The following is a 17,313-nucleotide window of genomic DNA, read 5'->3' as shown; positions in this document are numbered from 1 at the left end:
CGATCAGAACGGCGTCCACGGGACCTCCCTGGATGAGCTGGGCACCACTCTCACCTCAGAAGACCGAGTCAACGAGCTCCGGTCAAGCTGCACAGAACCAGGATCTCTGGAAAAAGCCTCAGAACAGCCACGCAGTAAAAGCGCGCTTTTTGTTTTTTTAACACTGTGAGGAAAGTTGGAGGCAGGCAGCAACAGAGGGACTCCGGGAGGCGGGGGGAATGGGTAAGGCAGGGAAAGGGCGAACCTATATGCCTTTAAAGTGGGCACCACCAGCCACAACACCCCTGCTCAACTGGCAAAGCACAGGAGCCACCCCCAGGCAGTCTGAAATCCAGGAGCTGATCAAGCTACGTCCACACCTGCTGGGAGATAGAGAAATACTGAAGGCAGTGTACAGCGCTGCGTACGTCTAGTAGCGCTTTAGAAATGATAAGTAGTAGTAGTTGGGGCTAGCCGTCCTAGAGGCACTATGGCCTTTCAGTGTTCTCTATCTCCACCTGCTGGTAGGCGGATACAACCCATCAGTTAATGGATTCATCTGCTGCTCATGACAAGGAATTGATCTATGAATATAACATTTCTTAAGTGGATTTTAATACAATTTAAGACAAAACCAACATGAAAAATGTATCAGTTACTTGCCCCACAGACAAAGGGGAAAAAAAAAAGGAGCTTATCCAGGCAAGCCTAACGCTCTGCTGCATTCCAAATTTAGGACAGTGGACAAGGCTAAAAAAAACAACAACAAACCTTTCCCAGCCTTTCTAAAAGACACTGGAAACAAAAATCATAGTACAAAACAGAGGCCAGATGTACTAATTTTTTTTCCCTCCTTCAACTTAAACACAAAGGGGATAATTGTCTATGAATAACTCAGATTAGGCACCGGGATGATGCTACGTGCAAATTCTATAAAGTTCATTTTTCAATTTTATCAGTACTCTGGGATGAATACCATTCGGTCTAGGCATTTTGCTACTCTTCAATGTGTCAAATTGCACCATTACATCTTCCAGGTTTATAGAAATTTAATTTCTCTGACTCGTCAGCTTTGAATATCTTTTCTGGCACCAGTCTCCCAAATCTTCCTCGGTGAAGACAGAAGCAAAGAATTCATTTAAACTCTCCTCTACTTTATCATTAACTTTGGTGATGATGTTAAGAGATCACATTACAAGGGAGATCACATTACAAGGCCTCTAGTGTTCAGAAGTGACATTTGTTATACCTGAAATCAATCGACAATAACTGTTGTAAAGCTAGACTTGTTCATGTCCTAATGATCAAGGTTGCTCTGTCCTTGACTGGCTTCATGCCACTACTTCATATAATTTTCCAAGCAAAATGTTTGCAATTAAAAGTTCATGTTTGTTTTTTAAGTGCACTGCCCGTGGGCATATTGCTACACAAAGGGAACAGATAACCACTTGTCACTGCAGTGAGTTAGCATGGGCATGGTTGTTGAGAGTTCCACGCTTAGTATCAGTTAGGCTTTGGAAACAAGTGTAGAGTTGTAAATGAAATAGTTATCTGCCCAATAAGGTGGCTGCTGAATGGCAGTTATACCTGTGTATGCCTTTTTTTGAAGTATGAAAGTCATTTAAATTTTGCTTTATTGATAGATTTGGATTTATTTACCACCTTTTTGAAGAAATTCACTCAAGGCACTGTACAGCAAGAATAAGTCAAACATAGGCAATAAACAAATACAGCAGTAAAAGCACTCAAGTAACACTACAGTGTCTGGCATATGCTACATTACACTGTCAATACAATACGCAGTAAAACATTTTAATAGCAAGGGGTGTAAGCAAAGATGGAACATACAGATAGGAGTAAGAAAGGGAAGGGGAAAGAGAAATGGGACTTGATATACCGCCTTTCTGAGGTTTTTGCAACTACATTCAAAGCGGTTTACATATATTCAGGTACTTATTTTGTACCAGGGGCAATGGAGGGTTAAGTGACTTGCCCAGAATCACAAGGAGCTGCACTGGGAATCAAACTCAGTTACCCAGGATCAAAGTCCACTGCACTTTTTTTTTTTTGTTACATTTGTACCCAGCGCTTTCCCACTCATGGCAGGCTCAATGCAGCTTACATGGGGCAATGGAGGTTTAAGTGACTTGCCCAGAGTCATGTGCATGAAGTGGGAATCGAACTCCACCACCCTAACCACTAGGCCACTAACCACTAGGTTACTCCTCCTAATTTAAAGTTGCACATAAGGTCAAAAAGGTGCTTGAATATTAGCTAGGGTATGAGTTGGATAAATATGTGTAGCTGGTGTCATTCCTTGTGTGTGACTAGCAAGTTACTTCTTCCATTAAAGGCCTGGTTAAAGAGCCAAGCTTTCACTTGCTTTCTGAAGTAGAGATAGGCTTCACTTAACACAAGACTTTCATGGAGTGCATTTCTGCAGCGCAAGCTCACTGACAAGTATCATATAGTGTGATGCCCTTTGGAGAGGGTATGGTTAGGGATACTCCTTGAGCAGACCTTAGTGACCTCGGAGGGTGCAGGCAGAGTTTCTCTTGCTGAATAGGGATCCTCCCTGTTTATCCCATGCCTTTTTGAATTCTGTAATTTTTGTCCCCATCACCTACACCATTCAAATAAAGAGGAATGGTCTGAAATTTGGCAGCTAAGATTTAATGCTAGAAAATGCAAGATCATGCATTTGGGCTGCAAAAACACAAGGGAACGGTACAGTTTAGAGGGTGAAGAACTTTTGTGCACAAAAGAGAAGGATTTGTGTGTGATCATATGTGATGATCTTAAGGTGGCAACACAGGTAGAAAAGATGAAGGCGAAAGCTAGGATACTTGGGTACATAGGGAGAGGCATGGCCAGTAGTAAAAAAAAGTAGGTGATGATGCCCCTGTATAAAACTCTGGTGAGACCTCCTTTAGAATATTGTGCACAGTTCTAAAGACCACACCTTCAAAAAGATAGACAGGATTGAGTATGTACAGAGGGCAGCTACTAAAATGGTCAGTGCTCTTTGTCATAAAGCGTATGGACAGACAAAGATCTCAATATGTATACTTTGGATGAAAGTGGGAGAGGGTAGATATGATAAGAGACTTTTAAATACCTACATGGCATAAATGCACAGGAAGTGAGTCTTTGAATTGAAAGGAAGCTCTGGAATGAGGGGGCATAAGATGAAGGTGAAGGGGGACAGAGGTAACCTGAGGAAATACTTCTTCACAGAAAGGGTGGTGAATTTGTGAAGACAAAAATAGTATCTGAATTCAAGAGAACTTGGGACAAGTACATAGGATCTCCAAGGGAGTGATAGGGAAAGTAGAGGAGGAAAAGAGAAGAGGATAGTTCTCTGGTAAGGGAACACTATTTTGCTTTGTGCTTTGGGAACTTAAAGATTGGGGTTTAAAGGAGGAATTGTAGGTTAGTGATAGGCAGAATAAAAACATTAAAAAAAGCAAATTTTATCAACTAATCTCCATAGTCTTTTCCCCTTAGTTTTAAAACTTGAACTTTGTACCACAGCATTAACAAATAGCTTCTAGCAGGCACTGCAGGATCTAGTTTAGTCTTCCCGCCCACCCTAGGGCAACTCTTCATTTATAGTCAGTTATTGTAATTAGGGTAACAAGCAAGGAGTGCTCTTACAGAGTTTTAAATACATTTCATTAACATCTAAGAAGGAAACACTAAATAAATCATACAATATAATATATAAACTAAAATACATTTTTTAGACTAATATCCTTAATACTTTAGCAAGTTTTAAATTATTGAAAAACTCAAAAATACTAAGATGGAGTCAGTAGTCCAGCAGCGAGAGGGGTGCTATCCAGTCTTTTGCACTGAGTGTCACATGTATGATTATCTCCCAGTTGGTGAGATATCATACGAATGTGCCCGATGCAAAGAGCTCCTAGCTTTCAGAGAATGTGTCTGTTCTCTTGAGGCTAGAGTAGCAGACTTGGTGGAGCTGAGGGAGACAGAGGTACATAGAGGAGACCTACAGGGATGTTGTAGAGAAGTCCCACCTCCAGGCTACCTTGGAGGAGGGAGGTCTCCTAGAAGGAGAGCATCAACCTGGTGAAGTAGGAAGTACTCCTGCAGCCAGGACCTGCCCACCAGGGGATGTACTATCTTATGGCGCTGAGGATATGTCTCCAAGCGCTGCCCAGGAGGGAAGGATTAGGACAGCTGTTGTAGTTGGTGATTCGATCATTAGGCATATCGATAGCTGGGTGGCTGGTGGACGTGCGGATCGCCTGGTGACTTGCCTGCCTGGTGTGAAGGTGGCGGACCTCAAGCGTCACCTAGATAAGAATTTAGATAGTGCTGGGGAGGAGCTTGGTACATGTGGGTATCAATGACATAGGAAAATGTGGGAGAGAGATTCTGGAAGCCAAATTTAGGCTCTTAGGTAGAAAGTTCAAATCCAGAACCTCTAGGGTAGCATTTTCTGAAGTGCTACCCATTCCACGCACAGGGTCCAAAAGACAGGCAGAGCTCCGGAGTCTAAATGCGTGGATGAGACGATGGTGAAGGGAGGAGAGTTTTAGATTTGTTAGGAACTGGCCAACATTCTGGGGAAGGGGGAGCCTATTCCGAAAGGATGGGCTCCACAATAACCAGGGTGGGACCAGGCTGCTGGCATGGGTATTTAAAAAGGAGATAGAGTAGCTTTTAAACTAGAAATGGGGGGAAGGCCGACAGTCGCACAAAAGTGCATGGTTCAGGATAAGGTATCTTTCAAAGAGATCACCAAAACAGAGAAGATAGTGAGGTTGCAAAAGAGACCATAGTAGATCAGGTGTCCTTAAATAAAAATAAAATTCAGACAAAAGATTGCAAATTAATACTGTTAAGTACTAAGCATGATGTAAATAGGAAAAACAAACAGTTTGAAATGTCTATATGTGAATGCCAGAAGCCTAAGTAGTAAGATGGGAGAGTTAGAATATATTGTACTAAATGAAAAACTAGATATAATAGGCATCTCTGAGACGTGGTGGAAGGAGGATAACCAGTGGGACACATTGTCATAATGGGGTACAAATTATAACGTAGTGATAGGGTGGATGGATCGAATTGGTGGAGGGGTAGCATTGTATGTTAAGGAGAGCCTTGAATCAAAGAGATTGAAAATTCTGCAGAAAACAAAACACATCTTGGAATCCTTATGGATTGAAATTCCATGTGTAAAGGGGAAAAGGATAGTGATAGGAATGTACTACCATCCGCCTGGCCAAGATGAACAGACGGATGTAGAAATGTTAAAGGAAATTAGGGAAGCAAACAAACTGGACAACACAATAATAATGGGTGATTTCAATTACCCCGATACTGACTGGGTAAATGTAACATTGGGGCAAGCTACGGAGGTAAAATTCCTTAATGAAATCAAGGACTGCTTTATGGAGCAGCTGGTACAGGAACCGACGAGAGAAGGAAAAATTCTAGACCTAGTCCTTAACGGAGATCATAATATGGTGCAGGAGGTAATGGTGCTGGGGTCGCTTGATAATAGTGACCATAATATGATCAAATTTGACATTAGCTTTGAAGTATACACAGGAAATCCAATACGGTAGCGTTTAACTTTTAAAAAAGGAGACTATGATAAAAAGAACAGTGAGAAAAAAAACACTTAGAGAAGCAGCTTCGAGGGTCAAAAATTTACATCAGGCGTGGATGCTGTTCAAAAACACCATCCTGGAAGCCCAGGCCAAATATATTCCGCGTATTAAAAAAAGGAGGATGGAAGACCAAACGACAGCCGGCATGGTTGAGGCGAAGGAAGCTATTAGAGCTAAAAGAAAATCCTTCAGAAAATGGAAGAAGGAATCGACTGAAAATAATAAGAAACAGCATAAGGAATGTCAAGTCAAATGCAAAGTGCTGATAAGGAAGGCTAAGAGGGACTTCGAAAAAAAGATTGCGTTGGAGGCCAACACACATAGTAAAAAATTTTTAAGGTATATTAAAAGCAGGAAGCCGGCAAAAGAATCAGTTGGACCGCTAGATGACCGAGGAGTAAAAGGGGTGATCAGGGAAGACAAAGTCGTAGCGTAGAGACTAAATTAATTCTTTGCTCTTCACCGAGGAAGATTTGGGTGGGATACCGGTGCCAGAAATGGTATTCGAAGCTGACGAGTTAGAGAAACTTAATGAATTCTCTGTAAACCTGGAGGATGTAATGGGGCAGTTCTACAAACTGAAGAGTAGCAAATCTCCTGGACCGGATGGTATTCATCCCAGAGTACTGATAGAACTGAAAAATGAACTTGTGGAGCTATTGTTAGTAATATGTAATTTATCCTTAAAATCGAGCATGGTACCAGAAGATTGGAGGGTGGCCAATGCAACGCCGATTTTTTTTTAAAGGTTCCAGGGGAGATCTGGGAAATTATAGACCGGTGAGCGACGTCGGTGCCGGGCAAAATGGTAGAGACTATTATAAAGAACAAAATTACAGAGCATATTCAAAAGCATGGATTAATGAAACAAACAGGCTTATTTTCGAAAGAGAAGGGCACCCATCTTTCGACACAAATCGGGAGATGGGCGTCTTTCTCTCAGGGTCGCCCAAATCGGCATAATCGAAAGCCAATTTTGGGTGTCCCAAACTGCTTCCCGTCGCGGGGATGACCAAAGTTCCCGGGGGCGTGTTGGAGGCATAGCGAAGGCGGGACTGGGGCGTGCCTAACAGATGGGCGTCCTCGAACGATAATGGAAAAAAGAAGGGCGTCCCTGATGAGCACTTGGTCGACTTTACTTGGTCCATTTTTTCTTACGACCAAGCCTCAAAAAGGTGCACAAACTGACCAGATAACGGGGATGACCTCCCCTGACTCCCCCCAATGGTGACACTTAAGAAGGCAAGGCATTCCAAAGCTGAGTGGGAGTCCATTGCTACCAGTGTGGGGTGGTGTTTCAATATCATGTTTTCAATCGCTAGAGACAAGTAGGTTCCCTGGAGTCCTGCAGAGCTTACCTGTCTGTCCCTCACTATTGAAAATGTGATAGTGAAATAGACCCCCCACTGGCAGGGCTGTAGGTGGAGGACTCCGATTGAGCTCTGAGGGAGCAGTGAACTTAGCTAGTCTTCACCACCCAGTAAGGCAGTCAGCCTTCCTCTTCTCCCCTCCCCTCAAGCTAGTCCTCAGAACTACTGATCCGAGTGAAGGAGTAGCCTAGTAGTTAGTGCAGTAGACTTTGATCCTGGGGAACTGAGTTCGATTCCCACTGCAGCTCCTTGTGACTCTGGGCAAGTCACTTAACTCTCCATTGCTCCTGGTACAAAATAAGTACCTGAATATATGTAAACCGCTTTGAATGTAGTTGCAAAAACCTCAGAAAGGCAGTATGTCAAGTCCCATTTCCCTTTCCCCTACTGTGCATGACTACTGCTGGAGCAGGAATTTCCTCCTTCCCACACAATGTGACTCTGCGAGTCATGTAATGCTGCAACCTTCATGCTGCTTTTGTGAGAGTTCCTACACTACGCAGCTAAGTTGACAGTGCCATGTGGTGCAGGAAGAAGGAGGTTCCCAATTTAGCAGCAATTGCACAGCAGCCGTTGCAAAGAAAAATACCTTTAAATAAAAGGGACACACATAGCCTAGGTTCCAGAGGGATTTCTAGTCACTATGGCAACCAGGTGCATGGGATTTGTCAAGCCCTGGTTTAATTAGACAACTCATGTTCTTGGAGGCTGCTGCTAAGTCTTGTGCCCTGATGAGCTGAAATATGTATTGGTGTATGTGTTTCAGGGAACTAGTGTCAGAGACCAACAAAACGGTTTAAAATTTAAATATGGCATAACCATAACACTGCAGCATAGAAGATTTGCACTTGAGTGCTTGGGTTTGCTATAGATGTGATTCACTTGAATTGTGGGTGGGATGTTGGTGCAATTCCCCTGAAACTAGTCTTTGTCCAATGAGAGAATTCCATTATGGCACAGGCTGTTTATTAAATGGGGAACATAGGAAGGAAAAGAAGTTAAAGGCAGTGTAAAAAAAGTCACTGTATAAAAATGATGGAAAACTACTCTTGGGTCAAATGAACCTCACTCAAAAGTCAGGGTATGTGGCCTGTTTAGGTTTCTTGTTGCACAGTCAGTAGAAACTGTGAAAAAACTAAGTGCCCGGTACATAGGGAAAGTAGTTTTTGTATATATTTTCTCTCAGATCATTCTGGTAGTCAAAGTACATTTGGAGATTGGGGTTAATTATCCCAGCCTGATATGGCTTCTAAAGCACTGCACTACTTGATTTGGTGGGGATGAAAAGGGACTTCCTTTGGATATTTTTCTGGTTTCATGCTGCTGGTGAGCAGCCTGTGGTAGATGTAGTCCTTTTAGCAGCTTTAAATAGCATTTTTTTTTAAATATAGTGTACCAGATGGTGAAAATAGCAGGTGCACCAACAATTACTTTTTTTTTTTTTTAGTTGGAAGGAAATCTTATAAATTCAGTCTTGAGCTCGCAAGCAAAGACAGAGAGGGATGAAGTAGAAACCACACCGTCCAAAAAAAAAAAAAAACACAAAGGGCTTTCAAGATGGGAGCAGACTCAAATCCTTTATTCAAAGGCCCAACATGGGCCATATTTTGGCATCAAAGTGCCTTCGTTTTGGGTCAATCTACAATATTAACAAACACAAATCTTGCTTAAACAGAAAATATGGCAATATATGCAAATATATACATTAGTGTATATCTTAAATCTCATGCAGTGCAAAATGACTAGTGAATTGATGAAATGAGTCCATAAATTTATGACTGAAACCAAGTGAATCACCATGTGTGGTACCTAGAGTGCAATTAATGAAATAAATGAGGTGTTCCGGTGAGGGAAATGGGAATCTTTTTCTATTTAAAAGTTTTTGGTGAAAATGCCCAACCCACTGTCTAACATAAATGCTGATCAAACAAATAGTGTCTAAATATAGATATTTTCCACTAGTAATAGATAGTGACTTACATGATTATAAAAACGTAAAACCAAAACTGGAACAGTTGATGTAATATCCAAATGACCGGATGTCCGTCCTGAACAAAATTACAATGGGTCACGTCGCAATACAGATGTCTTTGCAGCATCATTATGCTAAAGCACCTGATATACTCTCAAAATTGTCAAACTGCTTAATAATATATAAATTCAGTCTTGACATCAGAATGGTCAGATTGAATGCTGTAAGTGCAGTTACACCAATTGGAGTTTGCTTTCTGCAGAGTTAAATGTACACATACTGCAGTTTATAAATGGTAGCCCAAGAAGGGTGCCACATAGCTTGTTACGTAGGAGACTGAAATACCTATGTCACCCTTTATGCATATTTACCACACACAAATACTGTTTGAGTTTTCCTGTGGGTTACACAAGCCCCCTTTCCAATCCAGAGAACCATGTAGTCACTTTCGTGGATGACTGGGTGGTATTTGCTGCAGGAATTATACTACTTTCTCCAAGGACAAGTGGGCCCAGCTGTATTCTCATATGTGGGTGACATCATCCAGTGGAGTTCAGAGTGGACACTGGTTAGTGTTTAGATGTTTCAAGAAAATTCTAGTTGCATCCCAACATGCAAACAGAGGTCCCTCTGTATTTGTTTTTCTGCGGAGCAGGACGAGTCATTGTGGTCTCCCCTCAGCACTTTTTTCCTCTGCTTTTGCAGTGCCTTCCCATGCGGGTATCTTTTCTCTCATTTTTGTCTTTAATTTCACTTTTTGTTATTTTCCCTCTTAGTTCTTAGTGTTTTTATCCCTTCAAGTTTTCTTTTTTCATAGCTTGATAGACCCAATTAGGCCTGAGCATCGACCTTGATTTGGGGTCTGTACCTTTTTGTAGTACAGAATTGAGGAATTTAATTTGGCTGTGATTTTTTTCTCGATGTCCAAAAAGATCCCTAGTGGCTTCAAGAGGTGTGCCCAATGTAATCAGGTGATATTGGTGACAGACCTGCCCTCTTGGTGCTTCACATACGTTGAGCCTAACCATAACCTTAACTCCTGTTCTTTGTGTTTGAAAATGCAGTTGAGGACACAGAGAGCATATCGTGTCCAGCAGGAGAGACTTTGGCTCCTCAAAGGCAGATCCACTGACATCAGCACCAGAAGCATCAACCTCGATGGCCGCCCAGGTATCAGCTACGACTGGAAGTGCACTGGCATTGAGGAGATCTCCACTTCCCTCGACATCGGGAGCCAATGGTCAGCCCCAGGACCGGTCAGCATCGGACCCCACACCAAGGATGAGTACGGGTTTAACACTGTCAGTACTGAAGGACCACGACGCTCAATGTCAGGGAAAGCTCAAGAAGCACAAGAATCTGTCCTTTTCAGTGCACGGTTTCGGCATCGCTGGTACCTGAAAACTGTCAGCAGTGAGAAGAGTGCATCCCTTCCTTGGTAGAGGTGCTGGTGCACCAGTCTCTGGACAGCTAGGTTCCTGCCTCTGGTTCAGCACCAGCTCCTGAGGGAAAAGTCCACTGAACATTACTACATTTTTTTTTTTGGGGGGGGGGGGGGGGGGTTGCCAGGTTCCTCCACTGTCGGAGACAGGATGCTGGGCTTGATGGACCCTTGGTCTTTTCCCAGTATGGCGGTGCTTATGTACTTATGTCAATCCATGCAGTACTGCTCGACATCGAGGAAGGAAGCTTCCCTAGAGTCTGAGGTCAGGGCTGTACCCTGGCACACTTTAGGGTGTGGGCATGGACCCATTAAGTTGGGACAGGTACAGACTCACTCTGTTCAAGCTGACTACTGTGAGGACTGCTCAAGGGACTCGGAAGAGGACCCTCATTACTTCTCCTCGGAGGAGTCTTATGGGGATCCCTTCTGATCACTCCTCACCTCAACAAAGATGTATCTCCACTTGAGGGTCTCTTTCACAAGTTTCACAAGTTGTGAAGGAGATGATTTAAGCCAGGGCACAGATGTCTGTCCTGGATTATGAGTTGCCTCCTAAGGAAGCATGCATGGTTCTGTTGCACCCTATCCTTAAAGATGCACTGATGAAGAATTAGTAATCTCTTCTCTCAGTGCAGTTTGCACCTAAGAAGGTGGATACGTAGTACTGTATCCAGAAGGCTCCTTGATTCGAGAGGGCTCATCTGCCTCACCACTCTTTTGGTAGTCAAATCTTTCCTCAAATTAGTTAGGAGCTCCAGGACTCATGCCTCGGCTCCCCCGATAGAAAGGCTCAAACACTAGACTTGTTTAGGAGGTAAGCCTTTGCTACGCAGTAACGCGGACTCTCTCCTTCATAACACTACTTTATTTGCGCTTGTCTATCCTATCCTCCTGTTGTTGTATATTTTTAAATTTAAGGTTACTGTTTCTTTTGTAAACTGCTTAGATATTTTACATTTCAAATAAATAAACTAAATAGTTGTACCCTCAGCAAGTTGTAGTTTGGAAGAACAAATGTGTGGATTTTATAAGGGGATGGTAAATCAATTAATCCCACAGATCTGCGATAGAGAATTCTGTATGTCTGGTGGCAAGTTACATCACCTGAATGAATGGAAATCCTGGTCCACTTCGGATACATTTGATAGCACAGTCAATATGATTTATTTGTGTTTATATTTTAATTATGTTTGTACACTGCCTAGATTTGCAGATAGTGCAGGTCAAAAGAATTTTAAAATACAACTTATTTCATTGGTATTAATTTATCATTTTATTTATTTTTAAAGCTTATACCCTACCTAAAAAGAAAACTAAGTGGCTTAATGCAAATGTACACAATTTAAAACAATACATAACAAAAAAAAAGACCTAAACAATGAAGTCCCCACAGATTGCATTAAAAAGTTACTCCTTATGAGAATGCTTGCAAAAACGTGTTTTTCAACATGTTTTTAAACTGAGAAAAAGGTGCAAAAAACAAACATACCCCGGAAGCTTGTTCGATCATATCATAGTCCTGCTTTAGAGAATGCACATGCAAATGTTTCAGAATAACTATCTTTTTCAGATCTGGCAGAAACACATTTACTGAAGTCAGACCTCAAACTCTACTGTGGCTTGTACAACTGTACTTTTGCTTTAAATGTCAGGGAATGGGATGACAGAAACTGATAAATCAAGGTTAAAACCTTATATTGTATCTGATATTGCACTGGAAGTCAATGTAAAATCTCTAGTACTTCTGGCTCTTTTGAGAGCGGAATCCACAACCGCAGAGTCGTGAGGTAACTGCGACCTCATCAACTCAGGTTCTCCATGGATCCGATATTGAGACTCCGCTTTCTTAGGGATGGTGGGATTAGATAATGGTTTCATCCAATTCCTCAGCAATGTCTCCTTAAGGACATTATGCAGTGGGGCAGTGGATGACTCCTTAGGTGGCGAAGGATAGTCCAGGACCTCGAGCATCTCAGTCCTGGGCACATCCTCATTTACCACAGGGAAGGGAATGCCCACAGACATTTCCCAGACAAAGGAGGAGAAGGACAGACTCTCCGGTGGAGAAAGCTTCCTCTCAGGGGAAGGAGTGGGATCAGAAGGAAGACCACAAGACTCCTCAGAAGAGAAATATCTGGGATCTTCCCCTTCATCCCAGGAGGCAACCCCCTCGGAATCGGACAGGAGTTCACGAACTACATTCCGAAACCGGGCCCGTCTCGATGCCGAGGAACCATGTCCTCGATGGCGATGTCGAGAGGTCGACTCCCATGCCGGCGGCGATGAAGCTCCCTCCATCGACGTCGACAGGGAGTCAACCTGGGTGGCAGCCGAGGCCGATGCCGCAAGCGGTACCAGCGTCAGGGACCTCACCACAGGCAAGGAGCCAGCCGCCACTTCCATTGATGGTACCGAGGGCGCAAGCACCCCCAGTACTGGAACAGACTGATGCAGCAGCCCTTCCAGGAGGCCCGGAAGAATGGCTCAAATGCTCTCCTCCAGAGTCGCTGTCAAGGAAGGCTGTGGGACCGGTACCAGAGTCGCGGTCAGAATCTGCGAAGGCCTGGGAGACGGTACCGGGCTGTCCAAAGATCGACGCACCGACACCTCTTGTATGGAGGGTGAGCGCTCCTCCCGGCGCCGAATCCCTCAACGCCCCAGAGCTCCCGGTACCGTGCCTCGAGGGAGACTGGTGCCAATGCTTCTTCACCTTCGCTCGAAGCACGTCACCGGTACTCCTCGGTACCGACGAGCAGGACATGGAATCCACACGCCTCCTCGGGGTCGGGTCCGACAGAGCCTTCGAGACAGGTGGAGACCCACTCGACAGCTCACTACTTCCAGCTACAGGGGAAGTTCGGACAGACATTACCTGCGCTCCCGATGTCGATGCCATCCCCGATGCCGATGTCGACGCCGAGGAATCAGTCGTAGCCCCGAAAAAGCGGTCCAGAAGAGCTCTTCTCAACGCCTGTGTCCGCTTTTTCAAGCTAAGACACAACTTGCAAGCGTCTGGGCAATGGTCGGGCCCAAGGCACTGAATGCACCAGGAGTGCGGGTCAGTGCCCGAGATTGACCGCTGGCACCGAGCACACTTTTTGAAGCCGCTGGAAGGCTTCAATGACATCAGCGGAAAAATAGTAGCAGCAAAGTCAAACAGCTCGATTGTGCCAACTTAGGGCACAAAAAAGGGAACCGCGGACAGGTGGCCTAAAAGGCCGCGACAGAACCGAAAGGAAACTTATTAAGGACAAAAACTAAGAACAAAAGAAAAAAAAACAAGAAAAAGGCGACGGGAAACAAGAAAAAAAGCGGCAAACAGCACGCGAAAAGGCGCCTACGTTTTTCCTGGGACCTAAGGGAGAGAGACCGACAAGCAGCCACTCTCCACCGCAGAAAAGAAAAAAAACGGAGGTGGCAACGGACACACGCGGGGCGGGAAGATGGCCGCGCATGCGCAGCGCATCCATCCCGCGCTTTGCTGGCTGTCACAAAGCTCTTTGGATTCTACTAGAAAAAAATCTCCGTTCCTGGGGCTGCTGTGGACGCCGACCCACATGTGAGAACAAGCAGACTACCGGGAGCTCTGGGGCGTTGAGGGATTCGGCGCCGGGAGGAGCGCTCACCCTCCATACAAGAGGTGTCGGTGCGTCGATCTTTGGACAGCCCGGTACCGTCTCCCAGGCCTTCGCAGATTCTGTCCTCGGAGAATGTATATTATTAAAGAGTGAAATAAGTCTGTTTTGAGTTTGTAAAGTTGTAAAATATGAATGAGTTATATTATTGTGTATCTAATTTTGTAATCTGCCTAGAACTTTTGCAATAGTACAGAATATAAATTTTTTAAAAATAAACTGCTGTAGTTGAAGCAGCGTGGACTGTCCTAACCTCTTTAGACATTACTCATATGAGAGGAGTTCCATTCTCTTTATCATTTTGGTCACTCTTCTTTGAACCTTTTCTAATTCTGCTATATCTTTTTGGGATACCGTGGTCAGAACTGAACGCAATAACCATGGGTAATGTTGCACCATGGAGCATACAAAGGCATTATAATATTCTTGGTCTTACTTTGTATCCCTTTCCTAATAATTCCTAGCATCCTGTTTGCTTTTTTTGGCCGCCACCACACACTGGGCAGAAGATTTCAGGGTACTGTCTGCAATGACACCTTCAGCAGATTGTCTGGAATGACACTCAGATCTTTTTCTTGAGCGCCGACTTCTAAGGTGGACCCTTGCTTCAGGTAACAGTGATTTGGATTGTTCTTCCAAATAAGCATCACTTTGCATTTGTCCACATTAATTTCATCTGGCATTTGGATGCCTAGCCTTCCAGTTTCCTAAGGTCTTTCTGCAATTTTTCACAATCCGCATGTGTTTTGACAACTTTGAATAGCTTTGCGTCATCTGCAAATTTAATCACCTCACTTGTTGTTCCATTTTCCATATCATTCATAAATATGTTAAATAACACCGGTCCCAGTACATATCTCTGCCTCACTCCTCTATTCACCCTCCTCCATTGAGAAAAATGGCCATTTAATCCTACTCTGTTTTACATCCAATAACCAATTTCTGATTCACTGAAGGACATTGCTTCCTATCCCATTCATTTTCCTATCATATTAATTTTCTCAGGAGTCTCTCATGAGGAACTCTGTCAAAAGCTTTTTGAAAAACTAGGTATCAACCGGCTCACCTTTATCCACATTTCTTCACGCCTTCAATGAAATGAAGCAAATTTATGAGGCAAGACTTCCCTCAGCTGAACTCATGCTGACTCTGTGCCATTAATCCATGTTTGTATATATGTTCCGTAATTTTATTCTTTATAATAGTTTCCACTGCTTTGCTCCCAAAGGGCTATACCCATCAATCATTCCTCTCAGAAGGGCTGGATCCACTTGGATGTGGTACTCATCCTCCGCCGAAGGGCTTGATCCTTCCCAGGTCAGCTGGACCCACATTGAGCCATCACTCATTCACCCCTAAAGGGCTACACACATCAATCACTCCACTCTGAATAGCTATATCCATCAATCATTCCACTCTGAAAGGCTGGATGTGGTACTCGTCCACCTCCGAAAGGCTGGATCATTCCCAGGACAGCTGGACCCACATTGATCCAGCACTCATTCACCCCCAAAGGGCTACATACGTCGATCATTCAACTCTGAATGGCTATACCCATCAATCATTCCACATTGAAAGGCTGGATACAACAAGATCAATTACTCATTCAACTTCTAAGGTCTGGATTCACCCACCCAATCCCACCAAAAAAGGCAGCATGCCTGATCCAGCACTTCCTATGGTGGCAGTACCCAGCAGATAAGGACACACAGCACAATCAGCACACGGGCTCTCCGCATACCGAAAGTAACGGCAGCAATCAAAATAAAACAGCGCCCCATTTTTAAGATAGTACTGTGGGGATCCGAAGAATCTGACTTTTACTTTTTCTCTCTTTTTGGAACTCCAACCGCTTTAGCGATTCATGATTACAGACCAACTTCTACCGATGAAACGCTTCCAATTTCTGCTTCTTCTTCTTGTTATGCGCATTTCTGCACTTTATTCACTTAAGTGCCTTTTTTTTTTAAGCACATAGCCATATACACTTACATGGAGGCTCATTTTCAAAGCACATAGACTTACAAAGTTCCATAGGTTACTATGGAACTTTGTAAGTCTAAGGGGTTTGAAATACAAATTAGGTGGAATCGGGTTATTTTAGAAAGAGCTATGAATTCATTCAACCTTCAATGTTCTACATTCCCAAAATCTGGGTGTTTATTAACATGGAAATCGTTAGATACATATATTTCTAACTTATAATTTGCAAGGTCAGCAATAATCCACTTTTGAGCCTACTATACCTTCATCCTTAGATTCTTTCTTATTACTCACACTTGTTTTTTATTTGGTTACTGCTTTATTTGGTTGCATTGTTCTCACAAATGTGACACATAATTTATATTTCATGGATGTTGTTTACATTGTTAATATTTTAAAACTACGACAAAATATTTTTAAAAAAATGAAAATACGCCTCATAGTAACCCATGGAACTTTGTAAGCCTATGTGCTTTGAAGATAAGCCTCTTTACTACCTCCTCACAGAAAGCAACCCCCTACTCACCTGCCCCAGTACCACCGGTTCCGACAGGATCTCCAGCCCATACTTCATCTCACTCAGCTCCTCCAGGTTCAGCGAAGCCGACGCTAACAAACCCAGGCCAAAAAAAACGACAAAAGACCAGCAAACTCCAAAGCACCTCCGCCACCCAACTGCCGCCATCTTCTCCCTGTCCCCATAGTATTCCGTGCATATACATGCAAGCTTCAGTAGCACCGTCCCACCCACCTTCCGTCGCCTATTGGGCAGAATAGACGGCTCGTCGAACTACCCAATTAGCTGCTTCCAGCGTACTTTCACTTCCTCCAAAGGCCGCGTCTTCGATTGGTTTAGAAGGAGTTGAACACGCCTCAATCACGCCGGTGGAGCCACGGAGGTTTATTAAAGTGACCGGTTTGTTTTGGTTGTCACCTGCCGAGCTCTCATTGGTTAGCGTCAGCTGTAAAATGCCCGACCAATGACATGCTCCATTTCTCTGGGACGGGTCGAAGAAGTAAGACAGAGAGAGCAGGAGGTAGTGACCCTATGTAGCTGATGCCAATAGGCGGAGCTTGCTGACACTGCTTCACCCAAAACAATAGCAGACGCTATAAACAATAGCAAAAAGATTGCTAAAAAATAAGGGACTACCTATGTGTGGTCCATCTGTTAAAAAAAGTCTAAATCTGTTCCATTTGGATAGGCTTCTCAGTTCCTCACGCTAACCTCCTCCTTCAACCTCCAACTGAGCTCCACCACCCCTACTCACCAATCTGGCCACTGTCT

The 17,313-nt window shown here is 43.7% G+C and overlaps 1 protein-coding gene across 2 annotated transcripts in view; it reads right to left on the bottom strand.

Moving 5' to 3' along the window:
• Window positions 1-16,743, bottom strand: part of OS9 (OS9 endoplasmic reticulum lectin) — a 191,457-nt gene extending 174,714 nt beyond the window's left edge. For both annotated transcript variants that reach the window (XM_030196589.1, XM_030196590.1), the window contains exon 1: window positions 16,552-16,743. In XM_030196589.1, coding sequence (XP_030052449.1) covers window positions 16,552-16,710 — 159 coding nt within the window. In that variant the 5' untranslated portion in view covers window positions 16,711-16,743. The remainder of the gene's footprint in view (window positions 1-16,551) is intronic.
• Window positions 16,744-17,313: the final 570 nt, after the last annotated feature.

This window comes from Microcaecilia unicolor, chromosome 3, assembly GCF_901765095.1.
Source record: "Microcaecilia unicolor chromosome 3, aMicUni1.1, whole genome shotgun sequence".
NCBI classification, from domain to species: Eukaryota; Metazoa; Chordata; class Amphibia; order Gymnophiona; family Siphonopidae; genus Microcaecilia; species Microcaecilia unicolor.
Note: the sequence above shows the minus strand (reverse complement) of the source record. Positions and strands in the feature narration are given on the sequence as shown.